The 24,481-nt window shown below is 33.2% G+C and overlaps 1 protein-coding gene across 6 annotated transcripts; it reads left to right on the forward strand.

Moving 5' to 3' along the window:
- The first annotated feature begins 16 nt into the window (after nucleotides 1–16).
- Nucleotides 17–24,465, forward strand: LOC106662776. Of its 6 annotated transcripts, none has more exons than XM_024227844.1 (22): nucleotides 65–529; nucleotides 4,351–4,573; nucleotides 4,941–5,026; nucleotides 5,116–5,216; nucleotides 9,584–9,639; nucleotides 10,404–10,518; nucleotides 11,371–11,429; nucleotides 12,417–12,504; nucleotides 13,245–13,376; nucleotides 13,460–13,535; nucleotides 13,613–13,780; nucleotides 16,335–16,496; nucleotides 16,559–16,732; nucleotides 16,791–16,942; nucleotides 17,011–17,096; nucleotides 19,145–19,261; nucleotides 19,331–19,558; nucleotides 19,622–19,725; nucleotides 19,807–19,946; nucleotides 20,018–20,118; nucleotides 22,690–22,912; nucleotides 23,234–24,465. In XM_024227844.1, the coding sequence occupies exons 2-22, from the start codon at nucleotides 4,383–4,385 to the stop codon at nucleotides 23,864–23,866; spliced, it is 3,192 nt and encodes a 1,063-aa protein (XP_024083612.1). In that variant the 5' UTR covers nucleotides 65–529; nucleotides 4,351–4,382; the 3' UTR covers nucleotides 23,867–24,465. The 6 variants fall into 6 exon arrangements, with proteins under 6 accessions (XP_024083647.1, XP_024083680.1, XP_024083612.1 ...); XM_024227856.1 differs by having other exon boundaries at nucleotides 13,248–13,376; XM_024227879.1 differs by lacking the exon at nucleotides 4,351–4,573 and having other exon boundaries at nucleotides 17–529.
- Nucleotides 24,466–24,481: the final 16 nt, after the last annotated feature.

Below are 24,481 nucleotides of genomic sequence, written 5' to 3' on the forward strand. Positions count from 1 at the left end.
AGTGGACGGTCGACTAGTCGACCCTTCCCGTATTTTCCATTTAGGTTATCACAATTCTCGACTCCAGCAATTTTTGTACGAGTCCGAGCTCAATTGGAGAATTGCTAAATTTTATTTGACTTGTTTGGTTTTGGTTTTTTTTCTCCCCCAAATGCATTTCTGGCGTTGTATCGGCGAAGATTTTTGACGGGGCGAGGGGAAAAAAAAGTCTCCCACCGCTGCGTTCAAGAGGTTAATTAAAACGTGGATCGTTAGAAGGCGAACGCAAATTTCAACAACATCGAGACACGGGAGAAGTTTTTCCTCGGTCTTTTTCGAACGGGAAAAAAGGCGAAAGGAAGAAAAAAAAAGTTTTGATAAGGACTCTGATTGGAACAGGCCGGAGTCCCACGGCAACGCGACTCGCCCAGTCCCCCTGGAGAATGAAGTTGCGGCCTCAGGTAGCCAGTCGGTGGACCATTGGAAAATTAATCTTCGGCCCGGTTCGAGCTGAAAGGCTGTGATTCCTATCCTGGTGTAAATTATCCAAGTAAGTCTCAGATTCGGCCAACTTTTTAATTTCGCCTCCGTTATACACTAATTGCCGCCGTACCGAGTTTTTCTCACTTTCCTGCCCCTTGTTGCCAAGTATCGAACGGCCCGAGTCGAAGCGTAAGGCTGACTATTTTCAACAGTCGAAACGTTTTTCTGAGCTTTTTCTGCATGTTTTTCTTTATTTCTTTCTTTTAAACTTGTAAGCTTTTCCCCGGAATTTGAGCTTTTTCTCCACTTATACAAGCGAATCTCGTCGAGCCCCCGATATTCGACGTCCGCTTAACGCTTCGACCCAGGATTCCTAACCAATTTTTATTACTATTTTAGGCTTTTATTTTTACTTTATTCTTGGGATATTTTCCCGTTTCGAACATTTTTTGAGAATTTATCACGATAAAAGTGCGCGTGTCTACTTCGCCATTCAACACTCACGTCCGATTGTTGCCAGTACTACGTTTATTTCTGTTTGTGAGAGTGTCTTGTGTTTAATGTGAGTCGATTGAGAAATTTTAGAGACATGCTGCCCATTTCGTTGTTGCATGCTTGACAAATATAAATTCATGTTTATTTAGAAAAATAGTTCAGCTTTTAAATTAATAGTAAAATTTTAATTAAAAGGCAACTGTTTGCAAGAATCTCATAACTTCATTTATTTATAACTATAACAAACTAAAATTCATATTTGTAGAAAAAAATGTCCATTGTAATTATTTGTTTCTGTTTCTAAGTATGTCTAGTGGAAAGTTTTGTTTATAGGTTAATAAACTGTAGGGGGTGTCGGTGGTCAAAATGGTTAAGGCGCATGTGCTCGTCACTAAGGTAGAGGTCGCAGGTTCGATTCCAGTGGCTCTCCATTCAAACCTGACACTTCAAAAACGGTTTATATGACCTCTGCTGTTGCAAACCCTTGTAAAAAAAAGATATAGTATAAATCGCTTATAATGAACTTCAGGGGACCATAAAATTTTGTATGTTATAAGCGGTATTCACTGTAGGCAGTATATCACTTGAACATTTCATCCGATTGATAGACAATGTACATTTATAGCAGAGCAGTTTTCATTATATAATTTATTCAGGTTTACGAGGAAGTACAAAATACATACTAATCTGCTAATGTAATTCATTTAAGTAAATGTTTTTAAAGCATTAATACATAAATTTACACATGTATGTACAAATGTGCACGGAGTTATTTGATTACAGTATCAATGTACTATGTAATGTGTTATATTTTTCCCAGATTTTTTTTTTAACTTTACGGCATTTATTAAATTGCTTGATGATTTTGTCTTTATTTTTCACAATTCCTGATATTTTGGTACAAGAGGGCACCATTTCACGTGCAGACTGCTCGCACAATTTCCCGGTACAATCCGAGATATTATTGCAATTTTTTCCTCATCAGAAGAGACTGATATTAACAAACAGAGGTTATTTATTTATTTATTTATTTTAAAGAAATTTTATAAAGACAAGTTAAAAAAGGAGGAAGAATCTTTCCTACAATAATTACGCAGCTGGGGTTAGTTTTGCATGCAGTCCGCTATAACTGATAAATCATTATAAACAGTTGCCATTGTTTTTCCTTATGACATTTCATGGGACGGGAGATTTTGTATGTTTTGGCCAGTACAACTTATAAACTATTTCTACTGATATAACAATAAATTCTTTGCATCATTTGACGACATAGCCTCCTCATCTTGCACGCTTCAGAGGAGCCGTCCAATTAGCCTGCTCCCTCTCTTCCCAAATATTTGAGAAGGTACTTTGAAACGATTGATCCTTACACCTTTTCTTTCAACCTTCGCTCAGACCACTAATTTCGTTTTTGCTCTCAACATGGAACAATCCAGCAGGTGTTTCGTGTTGTAGACCATATATCCTCATCCTTAGAGCGTAAGGAATACCATACGGGGACCTTCCTGGACATGTCACAAGTGTTAGACCGCATCTCGCATTTTCTATAAAAACTAAAATGCATAGTTCCAAACACTTAATATCTAATCCTTCACTCCTACCTCACAGGAGTTCTTCTGAGTTCACCAAGGGTTGGACTACTCCGACTAGTAGGATTGCTACTTGGCAATGTGCCCGGACCATTCCTGTACCTCCTCTATACCTCATACATACCGACTACACTCACTACCCACCTTGCATCCTTTGCAGACGCAGCCTTGCTGTGCTTTCCTCTGATCCTGATCCTGCAATCACCGTGAATAGCTGAATGAAACTAACTTTGGAGGATAAAAATTATTGAAAACAAATACGCTGTTAATGCAATATTACATTTAACCTCAAGCAAAGCCCCTCATACTATATTCCTCAATAGCATCCTTATCCCCAAAACAGTGATTACTTGGTTGGCGTGCGTCGATGTAGTCCTGTAAACTTTGGTGCTTCTTAGCAAGGCTATCTGAAAGACTGTGATACTTTTGTTCCGACTTTTTTAACTTTAGTGTCCAAGCTGCTGCATCTCCCTATATAACTATCAGTAGATAACACTTATAAACAATCACAAGGGCTTTTGAGCTCAGACCCCATGTCGACTAATGCTCAGGGCTGATGAAGGATTTACTCTATTACACCATCCCCTTTATTGCATTGAACTAAGGAACTAGGAAGGTACAATGAGCCAAAAGGCTGCAGTGCCTGGGGAGCACAAACGCCTCTTCCAAGTATCCTTTTTTACCGTACCATATCGATGCTCAAGGCAGAGTTTTTCTCCAAGCAGCTCTACCCCTAGATATTCCACTTAGTTTCTTGGTTTTATTGGCTTTTTCCTACTATCTTTTCAGTAGGAGCAGTAGCAACTGTACCTTTGAGCTCGAGCATATGGCATTTATCGGGGAATGTTTTAGATTTTGTCTCATTATACCAGTTGACTATTTTGCCTATTACTTCATCAATTCGGTGTTGGCCTCAATTATTGTTTGTTGATGAAAGCCAGAAACTCTATCCCTATTTCCCCCAGGACTTCAAGAGACTAGAGAAAGAGAAAGCCAAAATAACAGGCCAGTCAGGTTTTGTTAGGCTCTCATCGTGGTGCAGACACAGACAGAGATCTTTCTGAGGACCTTCCTTTCCTAAACTTCAGGGTCATGTAAGTTTTCTGTCGTCCCCATTTGCACCTGTATGTCACCACCAGTCTAATGATTGCCTTGTAAATGGTGGGTTTTGCTGCTTGAGGCAATGCTTGTATTTTAAGCAGCTTATTTTAAATTCACCTGATTTTCTTCAAAGACTTGAAGAACTTTTGCACCTCTTACATCATGTGAAGTGCCCATTTGATAATTCTTTTCTACTTGCTCGAGTCCTTGTCTGCATATTTGGTCTATTTTCGTTTATCCTCAAATTATTGTTTGCTGCAAAGTGTGCACATCGGTTGCAAATTTTGTATGTTGGACCGACCTATTGTAATAAGTATTCACTCTTGGATCAGGTCAAATTGCTCTAAATGTTTTTCGGGGGCCTGGTCGTTAGATATGAGGAATATAGAAGCACATTTGATATTTTTCTATTTAAGACAACGGCGGTTTGTTGTTATATGAATTACGTTTCACACCCTTGTGGATGACTGCCAACAAAAAACAAATGTTAAGAAAATGAATCTCCTCGCTGAAAACAGTTCATTCACTAGACACATTTCCTTAATCAATAATTTGATGTGATTAATAAATACCACTTTCTGGTTATTTACAATATTTAAAAAAATACACAAAAGCTTATCTCCATTACTTACAAAAGAATTTTTCACTGTAAACCCTAAATACTAACAAAACGATTGTGTAACATGGTTGAATTGATTTGCAGTTGATAATGGTCTTCACTTTCTTTAATTGATAATGGACCAAAGGCATTATGTTGTTGTAACAAGTGAACAACAGCCGTTTAACGTTAGCGAGCAAGTGGGTAGTTCAGTTTGTGATGGTTTGCAATTGCAATCACAGTTGTTAACAGCCCAAAACACAATAACAATACCAATTAACATTCAAAATGAAGTTACAAACATCGCAGAAACGACCGAACTGCAGCTGTAAGTTAATATCATGAATGCAGCAGTTTTATTGTTGTCAATAACTCCATCGCTTCTTTCACTTTTCCCCGCTAACAGAAAAAGATTCTGTACAATTTCAAGTATCCCCTTTGCTCTAAGTCATTATTCCGGGGAAAGGCTCGTCTTGAGTTGTACAGTTTCTATGTCCAAGATTTAACTGCAATGTGAATGCTATTTGGATCATGACGTAGTAATTTGTATCTTCATACTTTTTTTTTCTTGTTTTATTGGATTCAGTTATAGTCTGTTTTTCTTGCAAGCTTTGCATGAACCTATTTTGTTACTTTTTGATATTTTTCCTCCAATTCTGAGGTTTATATATATATTTTTAAATTATATTTTCTAGCACACTACCACAAATGGAAGAATGTGCGACTCAATTATCCATCGTTCCTAATAATATCATTGTTCCTGTTCAACAATATCAACCAGGTTCTGTAATATGAATATGCATGCCGTTTCAGCTGTTGCATTTTATTTATTTATTTTTTTTTTTTATACATTTGTTTTATCAATTCTAGGTGAGACTATTATATTAAGTTCTGCATTACCGACTTTTCCCATTGCCCAAGTTTCAACAAGCAGAATCATCTTTACACCAGAAGATCTTGGAATGACTAAAGTAAGGTCACACACAAATCTATCACTAACGACAACAGTTTTACTAGTATATTTACTATGTTGTAATTTAAAATAGCCCTTATAATGTGTGCAATATTTCTTATATTAATGGATTACTTTTTATTACCTATGCTTATACATAACAGACTACTTAATTCAATTGACTAAAAGCCTGGCCAGACAGAGCGCAATCTGATATGTAAATGTTTATTGTTGAATTTACATTTTAAATTAAATAATACAAAAATTATATACAATAAACAATACAGGAGCGTTAGTGACTGCAACAGTTTAAGCATCGACATGACACTCATCACTATAAGGTAAAGGTACCGGGTTCAAATCCAACAGCCCTGCATTTGAACTCGACATACTTACAAATGGCCCTTTTTCAAAAACACTGGTGCCCCAAGAGTTGATATGACCTCGGCTGGTGTGAACCCACATAAAAAATAAATAAATAAGCAATACAGCATAGTATGAGTCTATCTGCCGGAGGTCCATTTTATTGTCAAAATTCCAAAATTAAATGAAGTAATGAGTGTGATCTATCTTTTACATATTAATATAATGAATGTACAGTAAGACAACATAATAAACTAAATAAAATAAGATTAGAAGTAAAATTCTCAAAATTTAAAAACTTAATTCAGTTTGAAATTTCAAAATTAAATTCCTTTCCTAACATTTTTCTATAGCTCCAGGCCTGTCGTGTGTAATGCACTAGAGGCACCCAAGTCGGACTATTAAGAATTTCACAAAATTTCTTCCTTGATACATCCAAAAGTAAATCTTTGCAATTCTGAAAGCATTAGGTTATAAAGTGAAACATCACAAAGAGAACATAACTGTATTTGTCAATTGCTGAAAGGCTTAAATTTTGAAGTTCACAACCAGTTAGCTAACACCAACGAATCGTTTGTCGGTCTAGGTTATTTTTCTCCATTGTCATGTCCACATACATTATTAGGGTATTAAATCTAATTATATAAAGATTAATAGGTGTATATGTATACATACGTATACATGTACATGTATACATACGTATACATGTACATGTATACATGTACATGTATACATACGTATACATGTACATGTATACATACGTATACATATACATGTACATGTATACATATATGTATACGTATGTACATATACATGTATATATTGTTAAAATTAGTGATTAAGAGGAGTGTTATTAGATATGAATAAATCATAAATTACAAAATATTCATATATTAATTACCCTTAATTATTCAATATATGAATAAATCCTAAATTACAAAATATTCATATATTAATTACCCTTAATTAATCAATATATGAATAAATCATAAATTAAAAAATATTCATATATTAATTACCCTTAATTAATCAATATATGAATAAATCATAAATTATGAAATTTAATTAATTTGTGTTTTAAGCACAAATTATGAAATGTTATAATATTTAATTTAATTAACAATTAATAAAATTAAAATATCGGTTTACATATATGTAAACAATAAAATTGTTTAAGCATATAATTAATAATATTGAAATGTTTCGCCGTATGGTTAAAAACTTTATGTAGGAAATGTTGCCAGGAAATGCTTGCCTTGATTGAAATCAAGAGTGTCCACCCAAGAGGTCTTTCAGTTGATACAAGTCTATGCAAAATCGGTTGTTATGCTTCACTGTCAACTCATTCCATGTTGACATACACCTGAGCATACAGCAGGAAGCTATATCTAACCATTGCGATCTGGCGATCTTGGTATAAGACACAATTTTGCATCAACCCTGTCAGGCAGGACACAGTATATCGCTTTCAGCCCGATTTTGATCTAAGCAATCTGGTTGTTCAAAAGCACAAATTGCCCAGCGGTCTTCCTATTCTCTTTGATTCTTCGAGGCACAGGTTGAATTAGTTGAAATGAGCGATCAAATTAAAAGATTTAAGTATTTCTTAAAAAGTAATTAAATATTTGAAAAATTAAGTGCTTGTGTTCTCTCTTTATTAATTGTGCATATTCCCCATAGTTTTTTTTTTTTCTTTGGGTTTCACAAGAGTAATAACAAGTGGTGGTTCTTCATCCTAACTCATACTCAATAACAATGGAAAAGAAGAAAACCGGTTTAAATGCTGTATAGAAGAAAACGATTAGACTTGATCACTCACTTAGTATGTCGAGTTCTATGTGACAGCCTTATATTCACCACGACAGCCATTGGATCACTTTCTGTTTGGCTGGGCTTAACTAAATTTTACATAATTGATAGGAAATTATAAATGATGGGGTGAGTGTGGAGTTCAATCCTTTTTAAAAAACTAACTACTCACTTAATGTGAGTAGGAACCATCTTTTTTAAAAAGGATTGAACTCCACACTCGCCCCATCATTTATAATTTCTATTAATTTGCTAGTCAAAGCAGTAATGGATTATAACACAATCAACAACATTACCTCCACTTACTTAAAATCTGCTAATAAACAAATACTTTTAAATCTTTATTATAAATTGAGACTTTCATGCTCAAAAATTAACAAATCAATCTGGTCCAGTTCTCAATGTCTGAAATTAAATCTAGCCCCAAAATTCGTTCTTGCTAAACTAAATATTAAGAACTGTTCAACTCTCTTACAACGTAAATGCCAAAAAACCATTTTAAATAATGAATTACATAAATTATACAGTCAAAGATACATAAAATGTTTTTATCAATGTATTGTACACATTAGGCTTGCGTCATTATTGTCTCCAGTAGAATAGGACGAATTCGATTATGATAAGCGATCAAAAATTAAATTTATCATTGATAAAAAAACAAAGTATACTAGATAAAAAAATTAAAAACTTAAAATACGGTACACTTAAAAATAAAAATACCCATATTGACCCAAAAACTCCAGTTAAATTGTACCCAGGGGTTATAAACTAAACAAACATGGTACTAAATAAAGAAGAAAACAATTTATTAAACAAAGGCTTCAAATTTGTCCCTAAAACAGAACTGGATACAAAAAAACTACTATCCCTTGGTTCATCAGTAGATTGTTGTAACATATGAAATAATTAAACAAAATTTGGTAAATCTAAACGTAAAAAAATTAAATATCCCATGTCACAATTAGGTCTATTGATAAAAAGTTAAAAAGTAACAACAACGTTATTTTAAAAGCCGATAAAAGTAATATCAATATAGTATAGTTATTCTTGAATATCAAAATTACATTTCTAAAGTTGAGGAATTCCTAAATAATAACGAGTGTAAAGAAATACAAAAAGATCCCACCTTAAAATTAAAAAATAGAGTTCAAACAGCCATAAAAATAGTGATTTTTTAATTCTCAGATGACCAATATGCAGTTAAAAAACTAATACCAATGAACCGAAACCCCCAATGTTACACGGTACAGTCAAAATTCACAGGTAAACAAACTTATAAGACTAGTAGTGTCCTTTTATAATTCCCCAAGCCATAAACTTGCAAGTACAATTGACAAAATAATTAACACCCACACCAAATTCAAACCTACATTCGGTATCAACAATTCTTTAGAATTGATAAAAGAATTAAATAACATCAATATACCCAACAACTGTGTTAGTGTCATTTGACGTTACTAATTTATTCACAAATATCCTTGTTGAAGAATGTACTAAACTCATAAAACAAAAACTTACCGAGAATTTTATTAACGAATTTGTAAAAAATGATATAATATATCTCTTAAATATATACCTACTATCTAATTATTGTAAATTCAATAATAAATTTTACCAAATGAAAAGGTTACTAATTTGACGTTACTAATTTATTCATTCACAAATATCCCCGTCGAAGAATTTACTAAACTCATAAAACAAAAACTTACCGAGAATTTTATTAACGAATTTGTAAAAAATGATATAATATATCTCTTAAATATATGCCTACTATCTAATTATTGTAAATTCAATAATAAATTTTACCAAATGAAAGGGTTACCAATGGGGTCTCCATTATCCCCACTTTGTGCCGAAATATTCATGGATAATTTTGAAAAATACCTGTTCAAATCAAAAAACAAATTAATTAAATATGTACATTTTTGGAAACGCTATGTAGACGATATTCTATGCACTTAATGTGAGTAGGAACCATCTTTTTTAAAAATGATTTAATTGATTGGATGTGTTCACATTTTATTTGTTAAAATTTTTCCCCTCTGTTGGAAGACTTGTTTTATTAAAAATTAAAGGTAATTAATTTGCCCTTGCCTTTAACAATTGTCTTAATAAAATTAGGCATAAATCAAAAATATCTTTTATGAATCGCTAATCTGTAATAATAAAACTGTGTTTATTCAAAACATTAATTATTTTTGTACCATTTTCCAGGAGAGTTATTTGGTTACTACTACCAACGGTGATAATAATGTAAATACAGACAATTCGTGAGTATCTTCAAATTTACAACTTTTTCTTAATTGTTTTTGGGCCGCTCGTTGAAGCCCCAATTTGTATGTAGCATTTAAAACAGAGATTTGTAGTAAATAACGACAATAGCTTAAACATTAGACAAAAACAAAAGCTATGAAAGTGATGAGATGAGTCAAAAAAGACTTTTGTTTACCATTTTAATATGATGATTATAAGCATGGTGATAAATATAGATGCTTTTCATTGTTATTAATTTTTGAGCAATTTAATTATTTCCTGATAGGAGCTGGGCTGAAATAATTGAAGGAATATTTGTCCTCAATGCAGCAAAAAAAAATGTTTGAAATTAATATTTAGCTTTTACTTTAGTTTTTAAAAATGATGCGTCTCACTGATCTATTCTATTTTACTTGCATTTAGGGTTTTATCTCCAATATAAACTGATAAAGTAAATTTCTAAGTAACAATTTTAGCAGTAACTTGTGCTACATTGAGCTTCACTCGCCAACTCATATTATTAAGAATTTTAATTAAAATTTGTGATTGCTATAACTACTGATCAATGGAAAGATTAATCTCAATAAACATTCTCCTCTGGGTGTATTTTTCAAAAGAATAGATACAAAAAAAATGTAATAAAAACCTTTTTTTTTGGGGGGGGGATATTATTTTTGTGTGTATTGATTTTATAAATTTTTAATGTAATCAGTGGGATATTAACTTTTAAAGAAATTTTCATTGCATTGTTATTATTTTGTCTTTTGAATGGTATGTTTAGGATCACTAATTCTACATCTACACAAGTGACTGTTGTTACACCCGACGGTGAGGAAAAGGAGATAGTATTTTGCCATTCGCCTGAAAAACTTAATGTTCCGTACATTTTATACAAGGTAAAAACATAACACTCCTTGTATTCTCCTTTTTTTACAATTGAATTTATGATTGTTCAGCTGCGTCAAATTTCCTTTCGCACAAAACTGGAAACATTTATCCAAAATTTAAAATCTTGAACAGCATTATTCAACAACTTTAAAATATTTGTGTTTTAATAAATTATTTTAATACTTAGTAAACTGCCCGTTGCCAGTGTTAAATGATAAATAATGTTTTCAAAAAAGTGATAACGTTTCATAGTAAACATCAACTTTGTTTTATTTTAATTTAAAAATAACTTGCTAAAAAAATTTTTTTTTTAAATTGATTTTTAGATAGTTTTATTTCACTGTAAATTATTATACATTTTATGAATGAAAAAATTTTTAGAAAGTTTTGTTAAACCAATAAACAAAATACAACTTTTAGTTTAGTTTAGTAGTTTGGTCGTTACTAATCATTTTAGTCTGTTGCATGCATATAATATCTCTTCATCTTCAGTTTTTAATTATTTTGATTAAAACGCATCACTGAAGATGTCCAAATGCTGAAACACATCTGATAGGTCAAACCAGCAAAGATAGGCAGACTCAAATGACAAGTAACGACCAAACTTTCATCACACTGCTGACCTCCACATTGAAAAATCTCACAAATTATTTTATTGCCTGAATAACTCAGAATATTTATATCAAGCCAGTTTGTTTGAAATGATGCTGATTAAATTAGAACAAAAAAAATGCTGGCAGCATAAGTACCGAAGAAACATAACGAAATTATTACTCTAAAATGTGGATTTTTTTTTTTTAACTTTTATTTTGTTTATCACATAAAATTTATGTTGCAATGTATGCAAATTTGTGTTACAGGTGTGTAGGTCAATCGGTATAGATGATACCATGGAAGGGCACATGGATTGTGAATCTGAGTAGGTATTATTTGTTAATAGAAATAGAACAAAATCAGGTTTAATACTCGACTTAATATTGTTTTATATATATCACCAATAATGACAAAACATTTACATTATAATTTTAATTTGAAATAGGTATCAAAGCGAAACCCTAAGTCACAGCCGTATTACAAAATATTTGTAGGCTCATAAGATTTAAAAAGCAAGCTTGTTTAAAAGAAAAAGATGCCCTAATTAAACAAAAGAATCCACAATAGATCTGCTTAGGTGACACTGAACAACAGATTTTGAAAATCGCCAGGGACCCAGAAAAATGTGATTGCACTGTGATTTATTTTTAAAAATTTTCTTTTATGGTTAAAATGAACTAAAAATAAATAATTGTTTAAACTTTAACAAAAACTTCTTTTTTTTATTTTTAAAAGGTTTTAACTTTTATTTAATGTGTTCTTTCTTTGTGGGTTCTATTTATTGTATATTATTTGTTAAAAAATCAACTTGCTCAACTTATTTTTTTTCTCAAATTATAAAACATTCAGTTATTTATATTAAGTGACAATTTTTACACCTTCGTATATTATTATATCGGATATACTTATTTGTTTTGGATTTTTTGATTTGTTTAAACATAAGTGCAATTGTTATTTGAGTTTTGCCTTATGCAGATAAATTGCTCAACACCTTTTTAACCAACTCATTTTTAAAGAAACAAATCATTTACTTAGTTTTAACAAATTTGTATTATTATTTCTTTTTAAGTATATTCTTTCTATGTTAATAAATATTCTTTCATGAAAAGAGTTTTTTTTTAAATATATTATATATAAATACATAAATTGTTAGTTAATTGATGAAACAATGCTTATATATAGTGACTCATCTCATCACTGAGAAAATAATTGGTCAGTTGTAATCTCTGGTTTACTGTTTTGAGTGAATAGTAATAAAAGTATAGCTTATAAAAATCTATTTCGATGGGGATAAATGTTTAATCTTTTTCAGGGAGGTAAGGGAACAAAGGAAACAACAAATGCAAGATTTATTCGTACAATGTGAACAAGAGGAAAAGATGGAATCGACTAATGATAATGTAAGACTCTGATCAATGATGTAAAATTTAAAATTTGCCTGTTAACAATGATACTCATGGTAATTATTGCACATTTATTTTATCAAAATTTATGTTTTTTTATATAAAAAATATTGGGTAGATTGAAATAATAAATAGATAAAAATACAGAAAAATTGTAGTGAACAATTTTTTGTTAGGTCTGCAGGGTGATGAACTGTTTTGGTCATTTATTAGCACAGATTTGGGAAAATTAAATTAATTTTGAATACTTTGTTGGTATTCCACTATATTTTATTACAATTGGAAAGGTTTTATATAAATTTTAAATCTCTGTCTCTTTCTTGCTTTCTTTTCTCTCTTCCCCCTCTTTCTTCCTTTCTTTCTTTTCTCTCTTCTCCCCCTCTCTCTTGCTTTCTTTTCTCTCTTCCCCCTCTCCCTTTCTTTCTTTCTTTTCTCTCTTCTCCCCCTCTTTCTCTTTCTTTCTTTTCTCTCTCTCTCTCTCTCTCTCTCTCTCTCTCTCTCTCTCTTCCTCTCTCTCTCTCTCACACACACACACACACACACACACTAATTAATAGTATTCTCTATAGTATTCATTTCTTGAAAACACATGTCTATGAGTTTATTTTCTTTGTTGGTGCTAGTTGATGTCATTTAAAACATGCTTGAGAAAATGTTTCAGGCAAAGTATTTATATTCATCCCCACTTTTTATAGAAGTGTTACTTTTGTTTCTATTAATCAATGTGCTTTCTATAGCAGAAACCCTTAAAAGCTAAAAACAACGGTGTAGTCTACTGCAGTTTGTGCCACGTTGTCTCGAAGGATGACAAACGATGCCATCAGTGCAGGAGGGCACTTTCTAGAAGTTCACTGACTGAAATAAAAATGGTACAAATTACTCTTCCTAAAATCTCAATTTATTTATTTGCTTTCATATTTTAACACTTTCCATTTTCTTCCCCTCCCTCCAGTTTAATGAAAATTCAAAGGAATTCGAAGTTAAAAAAAGAAAATGCCCTAGAAAACATAAAAAACCTGATGAACCTGGTATTGTACTTTTTTTAAATAATTGATATATTAAAGTGTAACAGCAAATATTAGATGATTTACTTTCTTGTTTTCAGTATGTCTAACAATATCATCGGATGAGGGAGAGGGCGATGAAGAGAAAGACGAGACGTTAAACAATGGGAAAAGCATTACTGAAGAAAATGATCATTTAACTTCCTTAAGGTTAAAAGAACCAATCATTACAGAAACCACTGAAGCTCCTATGCAGACTAGAATTGAAGGTAATTCTTGATTTATTTAATTATTTGTTTAATATATGTATATGGATACATTTCAAGACTCACAATATCTACTATACTAAATAATAAATTATTCTTTCCAAAAATAAAAACTCACTCATAGACTCTACCTGCGATTGTGGGTTTGATTACCACTGTCGTTCCTGGCCCTTTTTCAGAATACTCTTTTCCCCCTCCTAAAAAAATTTTACATTACACTCCTTGGTTAATATGTATAGTCCTAAGGCCATTAAGAAAGAAAAAGAGAAAAAAAATGTATAGGGTTGAGAAATAGGAAATCAAAAAATAAAAATTGGGCGAGGCTGCCAGGGCACATGGCGATTAAGTTTCACGTGAAACGTTTACGTTACCTGTCACTTTTAGAGTATTGGATTGAAATCAAAACGGGTCATTGAGTGTATAGCACATTTTATTTTAACATAAAGCACACACTGAATGATGCATGACCAATTTATTTCTGCTAATATTTGACAATGATTAATAATACTTTTGTCAAGTTCGCTGGATGTCAGGGATGATTAATAAAGACATCTTGTCATTTTTAAATCAGATGATTATTTAGAGATCGTGAGATGCTGTCTGATATGATGTAGGTTTAGAAAAGATTTTCTTTGTCGTGCCGATGTTTCAATCTTTATTGCAATCATATTTAGGGCCTGGGATTTGTACAAATACATATAAGATATAAATATGAATTTATACAATGATGTACACAATATAGAAATATTAGGATCAATAAATTCACTAATTTCGTGGTCCGCTTGACCAATTAATACATTACAATTAATTAAGGTTTTTAGTTGAGATGAAAAAAAGTCAATGGCATGAGCGGGATTCGAACCCACGATCTTCGGCTTGATACGCTGCTGCTCTACCACTTGAGCTATCGTGACCTTGATCCACTCGGGCATCAACTTCCCATCTCAACCCCACCTTATGAGTTTTCCCTCCTTTTTGCCATTTTCAAAACGTCGTGTAATTGGATTGGATTCTCGACGACAAATGAAATGGCTATGGTGAGCTTTAGTGAAGTATACTTCATTTTAATCATTAAATTCACTAATTTTGTGGTCCGCTTGACCAATTAATACATTACAATTAATTAAGGTTTTTAGTTGAGATGAAAAAAAGTTAATGGCACGAGCAGGATTCGAACCCACGATATTCGGCTAGATACGCCGCTGGTCTACCACTTGAGCTATCGTGACCTTGACCTGAAAAATGGCAAAAAGGAGGGAAAACTCATAAGGTGGGGTTGAGATAGGAAGTTGATGTCTGAGTGAATCAAGGTGAAGATAGCTCAAGTGGTAGAGCAGCGGCGTATCTAGCCGAAGATCGTGGGTTCGAATCCCGCTCGTGCCATTAACTAACTTTTTTTCATCTCAACTAAAAACCTTAATTAATTGTAATGTATTAATTGGTCAAGTGGACCACGAAATTAGTGAATTTAATGATTAAAATGAAGTACACTTCACTAAAGCTCTTTGTGGCCATTTCATTTGTCGTCGAGTATCCAATCTGATTACACGACATTTGAAAAATGGCAAAAAGGAGGGAAAACTCATAAGGTTTTCATCTCAACTAAATACCTTAATTAATTAGGATCAATCAGAGATTTGTACTCACCCAAAGTGTTTTTTGTACAAATTCTTTGATTGAATCTAAAATTTCTATCATTGTATAAATTCATTTTTTCACATCCTACATGTATTTGGATAATTTAAACAATTTTTATAAATCACACCAGACTGCATCACACGATCTCCAAATAATCGTTAATTAACGGTCACTAAATACCACACATTTCCATGCTGAAATCAGATCAAAAGTCGATCACAAATGTTTTAACATAGACTAAATGGATTGGTTTAGAATATCGTTTTAAGAATTTGTCCAACGTGCGCCAATGGACTTTCATTGCATCAAGTGATGTAGAATGCTATCCGACATGACGGTTGTATAGGTGTTACGTGTATTCAGTTGTTAAGTCCGTTGTTTTAGGGACAGCACCGACAGAGGGATTCACACTGTTGGCGTCGTTCACTGAGTGCACCATACCAGCTTTACGACACTCCCTAAAAAGTCTCGCTCTTTCTCTTTCCACCACAATTTATATTTTCATTGGGCGAATGCCTAAAACTGTACAACACAAATCGCTACCATATTTGAATCATGAGTTACTCAGAATGGAAAGAAGCAGAGCTCTGGTTTTAGCCAATCAGTGCCATGCACCCTTGCCCATAACGTGAATTGAAAGATGTTTCAGCGAGCTGACCATAAAACTAAAAAAATGACACTGTATTTACATATCTGAGACTAATATCTAGTATGTTATTAAGGCAAGACGATATAGTCTATTTTGTTCCGATGCAGGCTGTCTGTTCTGATATCATATGACCTGAAACTTGGTATTGGTATACCATACCATATGTCTGTTCTGGTACCAGTATGATTTTTAAAGACTTTTCAAGTCATAAATGGCATACTATTTTGTCCATATTATTTAAACCAAAAATAATTGAACTCTGTATTGCAGGTGGTGGAGTAGATTTAACTGAATTACTTGATTCTCCTGTGCTAGAAAAAGCGTTACTGCAATGTCGAACAGTACGAATAGGATCTTATAAAGTATTCCCTAAGGAAAAGCTAACCTTAAACGAATATGGAATAAAATTTAAAGTCCCCTCTATGAATGGAGGTAAAGTATCATTTCTAAAGAATCGTTACATCGTGCTAACTTTTATTTTGGTTGATATTCAGAGCAGACAATGGTAAAAATCTTGAGGACAGATATAGTGAAGGTTCTGGCCCATTTTGGAAACCAGATGCCCGTTTTGTTTTATTACACGACAAACGGTGCTGGCATTAAAATCCGCAACGCGCTCCAAATGCCGCACAAACCCGAATCCATTTACTTCGATCCCACAAGCACAGGTAGATTCAAAGCAGTGTTTAAATCATTTGGTAAAATAATTACAACATAAAATTTCAGTTGAGATGCACCGGAGGATAACCCTTTTGCCTGATAAAATACCTGGTGACACTCGATTATTCATTAAAAGTATTTATGACGGGCAGTGCTTGTTGGACGAACTGTCTTCTAAAGAAGCAAATGAAATTCTTGTTAAAACAGTTCCTAAAGAGGTGAATATCTTCCATTAAAATTTATTGAATCTCACCTCTCCGTTAAAGACATTTTTCATTGTAAACAGATACCTTCACACATGGCGACTAGGGCAAAGGACAATTTCCAAGGTGCTTCATCTGGTTCATCTGCAGTCGTTCCAAAGATCCAAACGTAAGTAAAACCCACCTCCTCCATCATTTATACCATTAATTATTTTTTTAACAGTAGCAATTGCAAAAAGCGAGCCGTCTAAATTTTATATAATAAAAATTATGTGAAGTACAGCTGCATTACCTTAACCTTTGTGCCCATGCGTCTTTTTGATTAATATAAGGCCGTGCACTGGCACACTTTATCCACCAACTGATTTTTCTCCTTTTTTCATAAAAACCCTTATTTTAATATATTCAATCCTTTTAAAATTTTTAAATTCTTTGTCCAAATATAAGATTTCTTGCGTTCTGTGCTATTAAATTATTAATATTGTTGTTTTAAATTGTTAACATCACGTGGAAATATTGCAGCGCTCATATTGTCAGTCTTTAGTGCCATTATAATGTAGTGCTTGTAGACTTTCAGGCAAAAAAATATCTTTTATCTCTAATCAAAACGAGTATAGTAATTTGTATAAACTCAGCTCGAACCATAATGAATAAAAAATAGATTACATACATATTGGTACAATTCCTGGAGCGATAGGTATAATTGAAATAGTCGAACACATCAATACTCCATCACGCAACTCACATCTTAACGAGAAGGTGAAATTCTAAAAACTAGTTAAAATTCCGGTAAAAAGACACTTTTTCGAAGTTTTTAGTACTTTATATATTACATTAGTTTCAGAATGTATTTTTACACATTCGCAAAAAATTTTGAATCAATTGGAAATTGAGATCGAGTTGAACAAGTCAAATACATCGATTCCACAATTCGCAACTTTTTTGGCATTTTAGATGTTTCACAAGTTTCAGAAAGATTTTTTACTATATGGTAACATTTCTGGAGCAGTGGATATCTGAAATCTAGGGAAAAGTTAAAAACCTACTTTAAAAAAAAAAGAAGCATTTTAGATGTTTCACTAGTTCCGATTTTTTTTTTTTTTCCATATTGTGTACAATTTCTGGAACGGTAGTTATCTGAGATCTAGTAGAAATAGTCTACTCAACCAGAAGGTGAAAATCCAAAAACAGGTTCAAACACCTACTTTAAAATTAAAAAAATAAAAAATGGTGTTTTAGGTGTTTCACAGGTTTCAAGTTGTTTTTTTTTTACATATTTGGTACAATTTCTGGAGCGACTTGAGATCTATGTTAAGATGTGTCGGTTATTTTAACAACAGTAAGTTATTCTGGAGCAGCATAAAATCCTTCACTAAACTATAAGAAAACGGACCTAATTAGAAATGGGCCATTTTTCCTGGTAAATACTTAAACCAATGCTGTTATAAAGCAATTAATTAAGGTTTTTTGTTGAGATGAAAAAAAGTTAATGGTACGAGAGTGATTCGAACCCACGACCTTCGGCTAGATACGCCACCTGGCTCTACCACCTGAGCTATCGTGACCTCACCACCTAGCTGTTATAAAGCTAGACACAGAACTATGATATGCCACTTTTCACAAAATTTGACATTACGTTCCCGCCAATTCAAAAGTTACACATGGTGCTGCCTAGCAGTTAAGTGGACTCACATACAGTGATGTCATTTATCCTGTAGCATCACACACCCGAAAACTTGAAATAAATAAATAATCCGGCTTTTAGAATTTTACTACTTGTCTTTGACCTTAGGACAGCTTGACTAATTTATGATGAGGCAATGAAGTAAAATTAAAACAACAGACTCATCTATTGAGCTATCAAAATGGACCAGAATTTAAACAACTTCTATCATGATGAGACCTTGCAGCATACTAAAACCACCTTTGGTTAACCATTAAAAAAGCTGCATGGTTAATTATATAAAAAATGAGGAGAACTGTTTAGTTGATTGATTTCTATGTATGAAGAGGCCAATATTGACTTATTTTCTCTTAAGTTTTCTTTTAACCATTTATTCTATCCACTAAATAATATTATCACAGATGTATATAAATTATAATATAGGTTCCTCCTTCCAAGCAAATTATACAAGGCTCACATATCCATCAATATTTTAGCAAAAAAGACATTCTTGCCATTTATTTTGAAACATATAAAATTTCGTGTGTGTTTAGCATCATGGTTTATCCCCCACCACCAACCAAAGGAGGCATCTCGATAAACACTGAAGATTACGCTTGTCTCGGTGAAGATCAATTTTTAAATGACGTCATCATTGATTTTTACCTGAAGTAAATACATTTGTCTATTTGTTAAATATACGTCAATTTAGAAAAGAGATTTACTTTTTCTGTGTTTAGGTGGCTCTTCTTGACAAAACTTTCTCCAGAAGATCAGAAGAGGACTCACATTTTCTCCTCTTTCTTTTACAAAAGGCTGACGACCAAAGCGTCGCCAGGCGGTTTTAATAAATACCAAGACGATCCTAAACTCAGTCCTGCTGAAAAGAGACATGCAAGAGTTAAAGGGTGGACCAAATCAGTCGATCTGTTCTCTAAGGACTTCATTATTATTCCTATAAATGAAAAGTAATAACAATAACTTAGTTATGCAAATTCCACAATATAAATATAACTTGTTTTTTGTTCCAGCTGTCATTGGTTTCTTGGCATTATCTGTTTTCCAGGTCTTACTCATGCTGTCAGGTTGTCTGACAATATTCCTATCAGCATTCCTTCAAAGAGAAGTACCAAACGTAAGTTTAAATTAAAAATTCACCTTATGGTCGATAGACGCGGTACCTAGAAATCATTACAACGATTTTATTTTGTTAAAGGCCCGGTACCATCGATGATCGGTGCTACAACAATAACAGTGGTTCAAAGTGAGCCTATGATAACCGTTGAAGGTGAAGAAGAAGAACGTGATGAAGCAGACGCTGATGATGAGGACTTAGAACCAAATACAAGTGACGATGTCAGTTTTTTATCAATCATAAATTTAATGGATGTTTTACACTATTAATACTATTAATAATAATAATTTAGGAAGGAAAAGAAAGTAGTCAAGACGGAACAGAACTTATGGATGAAGCAACACCTAGATTGACACGTTCTATCAAAATGGAACCAGAAGAGCCCATCAAACAGTAAATATTAAACTTTTTGCATAATTATTCCTTAAAATGGGGCTTCCCAAACTGTGGTTTTAGAAATATTAATAATCATACAAATAAATGTAGAATGAATAAATAAAATTAAAATGCTAATAACAATAAGTACTTAAACAAAAATTTTTTGTTTTATTTATTCATTCTATTTTTATTTTTGCACAAGTAAGCAAAGGTAAGATAATGAGAGATGGGACTAGACTGGATGGTTTCCTATGAATTTCATTGTTGATACTGAGGTCCTTCATTACCAGAAAATGCTGCTTCTGGAATTCCCTGGCTTTTTCCAATGTTGTATAAAAAAGTCTTTATTTCAAAAATGTGATTCAAGCTTAAACTTCTCTCATGAGTGCACTACTTATTTGCGGCATTCTCGTTGATCAGTTATTCAATAAGGATCGGTAGCTGAAGTCAGGATCTCTGAGAAGTTCAGTTCTCCATCACATACACAGCCAGGAAATCTCTAAATGGCATTGATGAGGTTGAAGGACAACCTTCCGATGAGGACATTATTGAAGACGAGATATGAAGAACATCAGATAAAGCACCTCAGCAGAATCCAGCATGCTCAAATTCTACAAATCTCTGAATAGGTGCAGGTCAAACAGTCAGTGGAAGTAGAATATTTAAAAAGGCTAAGTACGTCGGTTGCTTAGATTTGGGATTTATAGAGGCTGATGAGAGTAAAGCTCAATGTGTGATTTGTACAAAAGTACTTTCATATCATCCTCTAATATATGTGCACTTTGAAGTGGACAAAGAAACGTACAATTAGCTGAGCAAGGCGAGCACCGAATATTGTTGAACCTGTTCCCACTAGGATTTGCCAAATCTTGCAAGTCTAGAGCCACCTTGACATAAAACAGACACTGAATGATACATTGTTGTCTGTCTTGAAGTCAATGAGTACCTGGTGTCATGGAGATCATTATTAAAGCCATCAATTATTAGAGTTTCCTGTCAGGTCAAGAGGTTGAAGTCAAGTTGAGTGAATACAATAGTTTTCTTAAAAAGGAATTGCCACAGAGACTGATGCCATTGACGATGATTTCTCTACAGCCATGAAGCTTTAGGTTTCTGTAGTTTGCAGGACTTCAAGCTGCAGAAACATGCACCAGTTTGGACAGGGTAGATGGATGCTCCCAAAGATATTCAAGCATGGTGTTATCGTTAGCTTTTAAATAGTTAGAACATGTTGAGCTGCTGCGTTTACACAATTCATCCAAATTTGGATAACTGCTATGTTTGATACTGTGCAATTTTCAATATCTCTTGCAAGATCAACAAATCGGTTTTTAATATAATTTTGAAGCATTTCCAATAAACAATAGTCCTGCATTGCACTAATTTGAGTGATGTTGATATCCATCATTTAGGAGATGTCTTTGAGAGATGTATGTGTATACGGGTATTATGTGTATTCACCGTTATGTCCATTGGTTAGAGGACAGCAGCAGAAAAGGGGGCTTGTATCATTTTTAAACACTCTAAAGTCTCCCTTGCTCGGCACTAAACATTGGCATACTGATAGAAATTACGAATGATGGAGTGGGTGTGGAGTTCAATCCTTTTTAAAAAGATGGTTTCTACTCACAGTAAGTTGTTTCGCAACAATTCGGATTTCGAGCCCTTTAGCTCGTCATCAGGTTAAAGGGTTTCTACAAACACATCTCTCGACATGAATTACAAAAGTGAACCTTTACCTGCTGATACCCCCGCCAATGCGACGTTCCAATGAGGAGCTGGTTTTTTAATGGCGCTCAATCTCTTAATTTATAATTAATTTCTTACAGTATTTACTATTACAATAGTTATTTGAGTTATAATTCCCGCTTTTTGCACGTTCAAATTGATATAGAAATGTAAATCCCAGGCCCTGAAGATGATTTCAATAAAGATCGAAACGTTGGCACGATAAAGAAAATGTTTTTCTAAAACCTACATCACACCAGACCGCATCTCACGATTTCTAAATAATTATTTATGTACATATTTAAAATGGGAGGTAGATCAAAATCTGCTATATTATTAATGCATGTCACAATCATTACAATTGAGTTGGTAAACCCCCCCCCTTTTTGCCAAGTTGTCTACCTTGCAGTATTTACTATTGTAATAGTTATTTGTGTTATAATTCCCGCTTTTTGCACGTTCAAATTGAGCACCATTAAAAAACCAGCTCCTCATTGGAACGTCACGTTGGCGGGGGTATCAGCGGGTTCACTTTTGCAATTCATGTCGAGAGACGTGTTTGTGGAAACCCTTCAACCTGATGATGAGCTAAATGGCTTGAAATCCGGATTGTTGCGGAAAAAAAAGTAAGTACTGTGAGTAGGAACCATCTTTTTAAAAAGGATTGGCATACTTGTGCCAGGCCCATAGTGCATACTCTTGACTACGATATAATTTATATTTTCATTTGGCTTATTGGTATTAAATTTCTTCAGTATTTTACATGCTTCTTAAATTTTTACATAGATATATTGTCAAAAAAAAACATTAATTACTAAAATATTTTACAAAAATTTACATGGCGCACAATTGTTTCAGACCTTGTATCCTGATATTTGATTCGCTTGCTGGTGCTAGTAGGTCACGGGTCTGCGCTACACTTCGGGAATATTTGCAAGTTGAGTATAATTTGAAACACAAGGGTAGCAAAAGGGACTTTTCAAAGGACACAGTGAGAGGAGCAGTACCGAAAGTGCCTCAACAGACCAATTATACTGATTGTGGTCTCTATGTCCTTCAGTACGTTGAAGCATTCTTTAGTGTAAGTAGTATGTGATTTTTTAATTTGGTATATAGTTTTGTAATATAAATTATTTTTACTTACCAAAATGGTTGAACAGATGTTAGATTAAATTAAGATTCTTTAATTTAAGTTAAAAGCCTTTAGAGGTAACCTATAATTTTAAAAAGGGGTTGATCGGCTCATTTATTCATGAAAGAATTGAAAATAGTGGTTTCTGCTATGTTTAAATAAACTGGGATTGTAAATTATATTAAAAATGAATTATGGTATAAAGTATTTGGTTGGTGTACTTGTCCCTTAATAATGTCTGTTAGAAAATTTTTTGTTCTGTTGTTTCAGAGGCCGATCACAAATTTCAAAATGCCCATAAAAATGCTGAAGGAGTGGTTCCCAACCGATATCGTCGCCCGAAAGAGGTACGACATTCAGCAGCTACTCCACAAGTTGATGGAAGAGCAGAAGGTTGACATTTCAAGGCTAAATTTGCCTCAGCTGAACCTCCATCCTGACGGAGGTGGAAACACTTCATTAGTCAATTACTCAGACGAAGGTGATGAATTCATGGAAGAGTGTGACGTGGCTGTCGAGGAGGGTGAAATTGAAGACCACGAACCGACGCTCGGAGCAATGGCGATGGCGGAGAGTGAAATTGAAGATGAGGAGGAAGAGCATTTCGAAGAGGATGAACTAGAAGAAGAAGAAGAGGAGGAGGATGAGGACGATAGAGGCATAATTGCACCAGAAATTGTAATGAAGAGAGAAATCCCCGATAAGAAAATCGTAACTGTCGGCGTCCCTCAAAAGCCTAACTTGAGCAACTTAGGCGAAATAACGATCAGCAGTACCAACATCTCCGCTTCTGCTGCTATCGGAGTCAAACGGAAAATCACACCCGGTACGTTGAAAGAAGTCCGGAACCCCAGGCTTTCGAGGCAAACGACTCCCGATAATAAAAAGATGCGTTCAGATTAGTGAAAGACAACCTTCTTCAAAAAGACTATAATACGTTTAACAATTATTTTTATAGTTATCCTCCCTAGTGTTTATATAATTTCACAAATGATGGATTTTTAATTTGGAAAATTTAGATAACATCAAACAAACAATGTTTTCAAGCCGTATTTATATGTAATGGTCAAGTATCCTAGATTGTAAATATTTAAACTTGCTGTAATGTTACATTGTTTTATTTTAATTTTCCCACTTAAATATCTATGGGTGGCTGCATTCCATATATTTATATTTGCTTTTTATCATTTATAAGCGGTATATACATAATTTTTGAGTTTATACGCTTGAGAAAAATAGACGTAACACATAGGTGTATTTCCCATCAGGTTTATTTTATTTTTAATAATTAATTGTAAATATATGTAGTTGTGATATATTAAAAAATCTGGTAAAAGATAATAAGAAAAAAAATGCAAAACAATATGTATTTTGTTTGTTTGTCATTGTGAATATAGATCTCTAAGTCAGTTGAAATAAACTGCTAACTTACAACATACTGTATATCTGTACAGAAAACATTCAGAAAAATTAAAAATTGAAGTAATAATTTCTCAACTTAACATAGTGGTTTAATGA

This window comes from Cimex lectularius, unplaced genomic scaffold (assembly GCF_000648675.2).
Source record: "Cimex lectularius strain Harlan isolate CLEC.00 unplaced genomic scaffold, Clec_2.1 scaffold84, whole genome shotgun sequence".
In the NCBI taxonomy this organism is placed as follows: Eukaryota; Metazoa; Arthropoda; class Insecta; order Hemiptera; family Cimicidae; genus Cimex; species Cimex lectularius.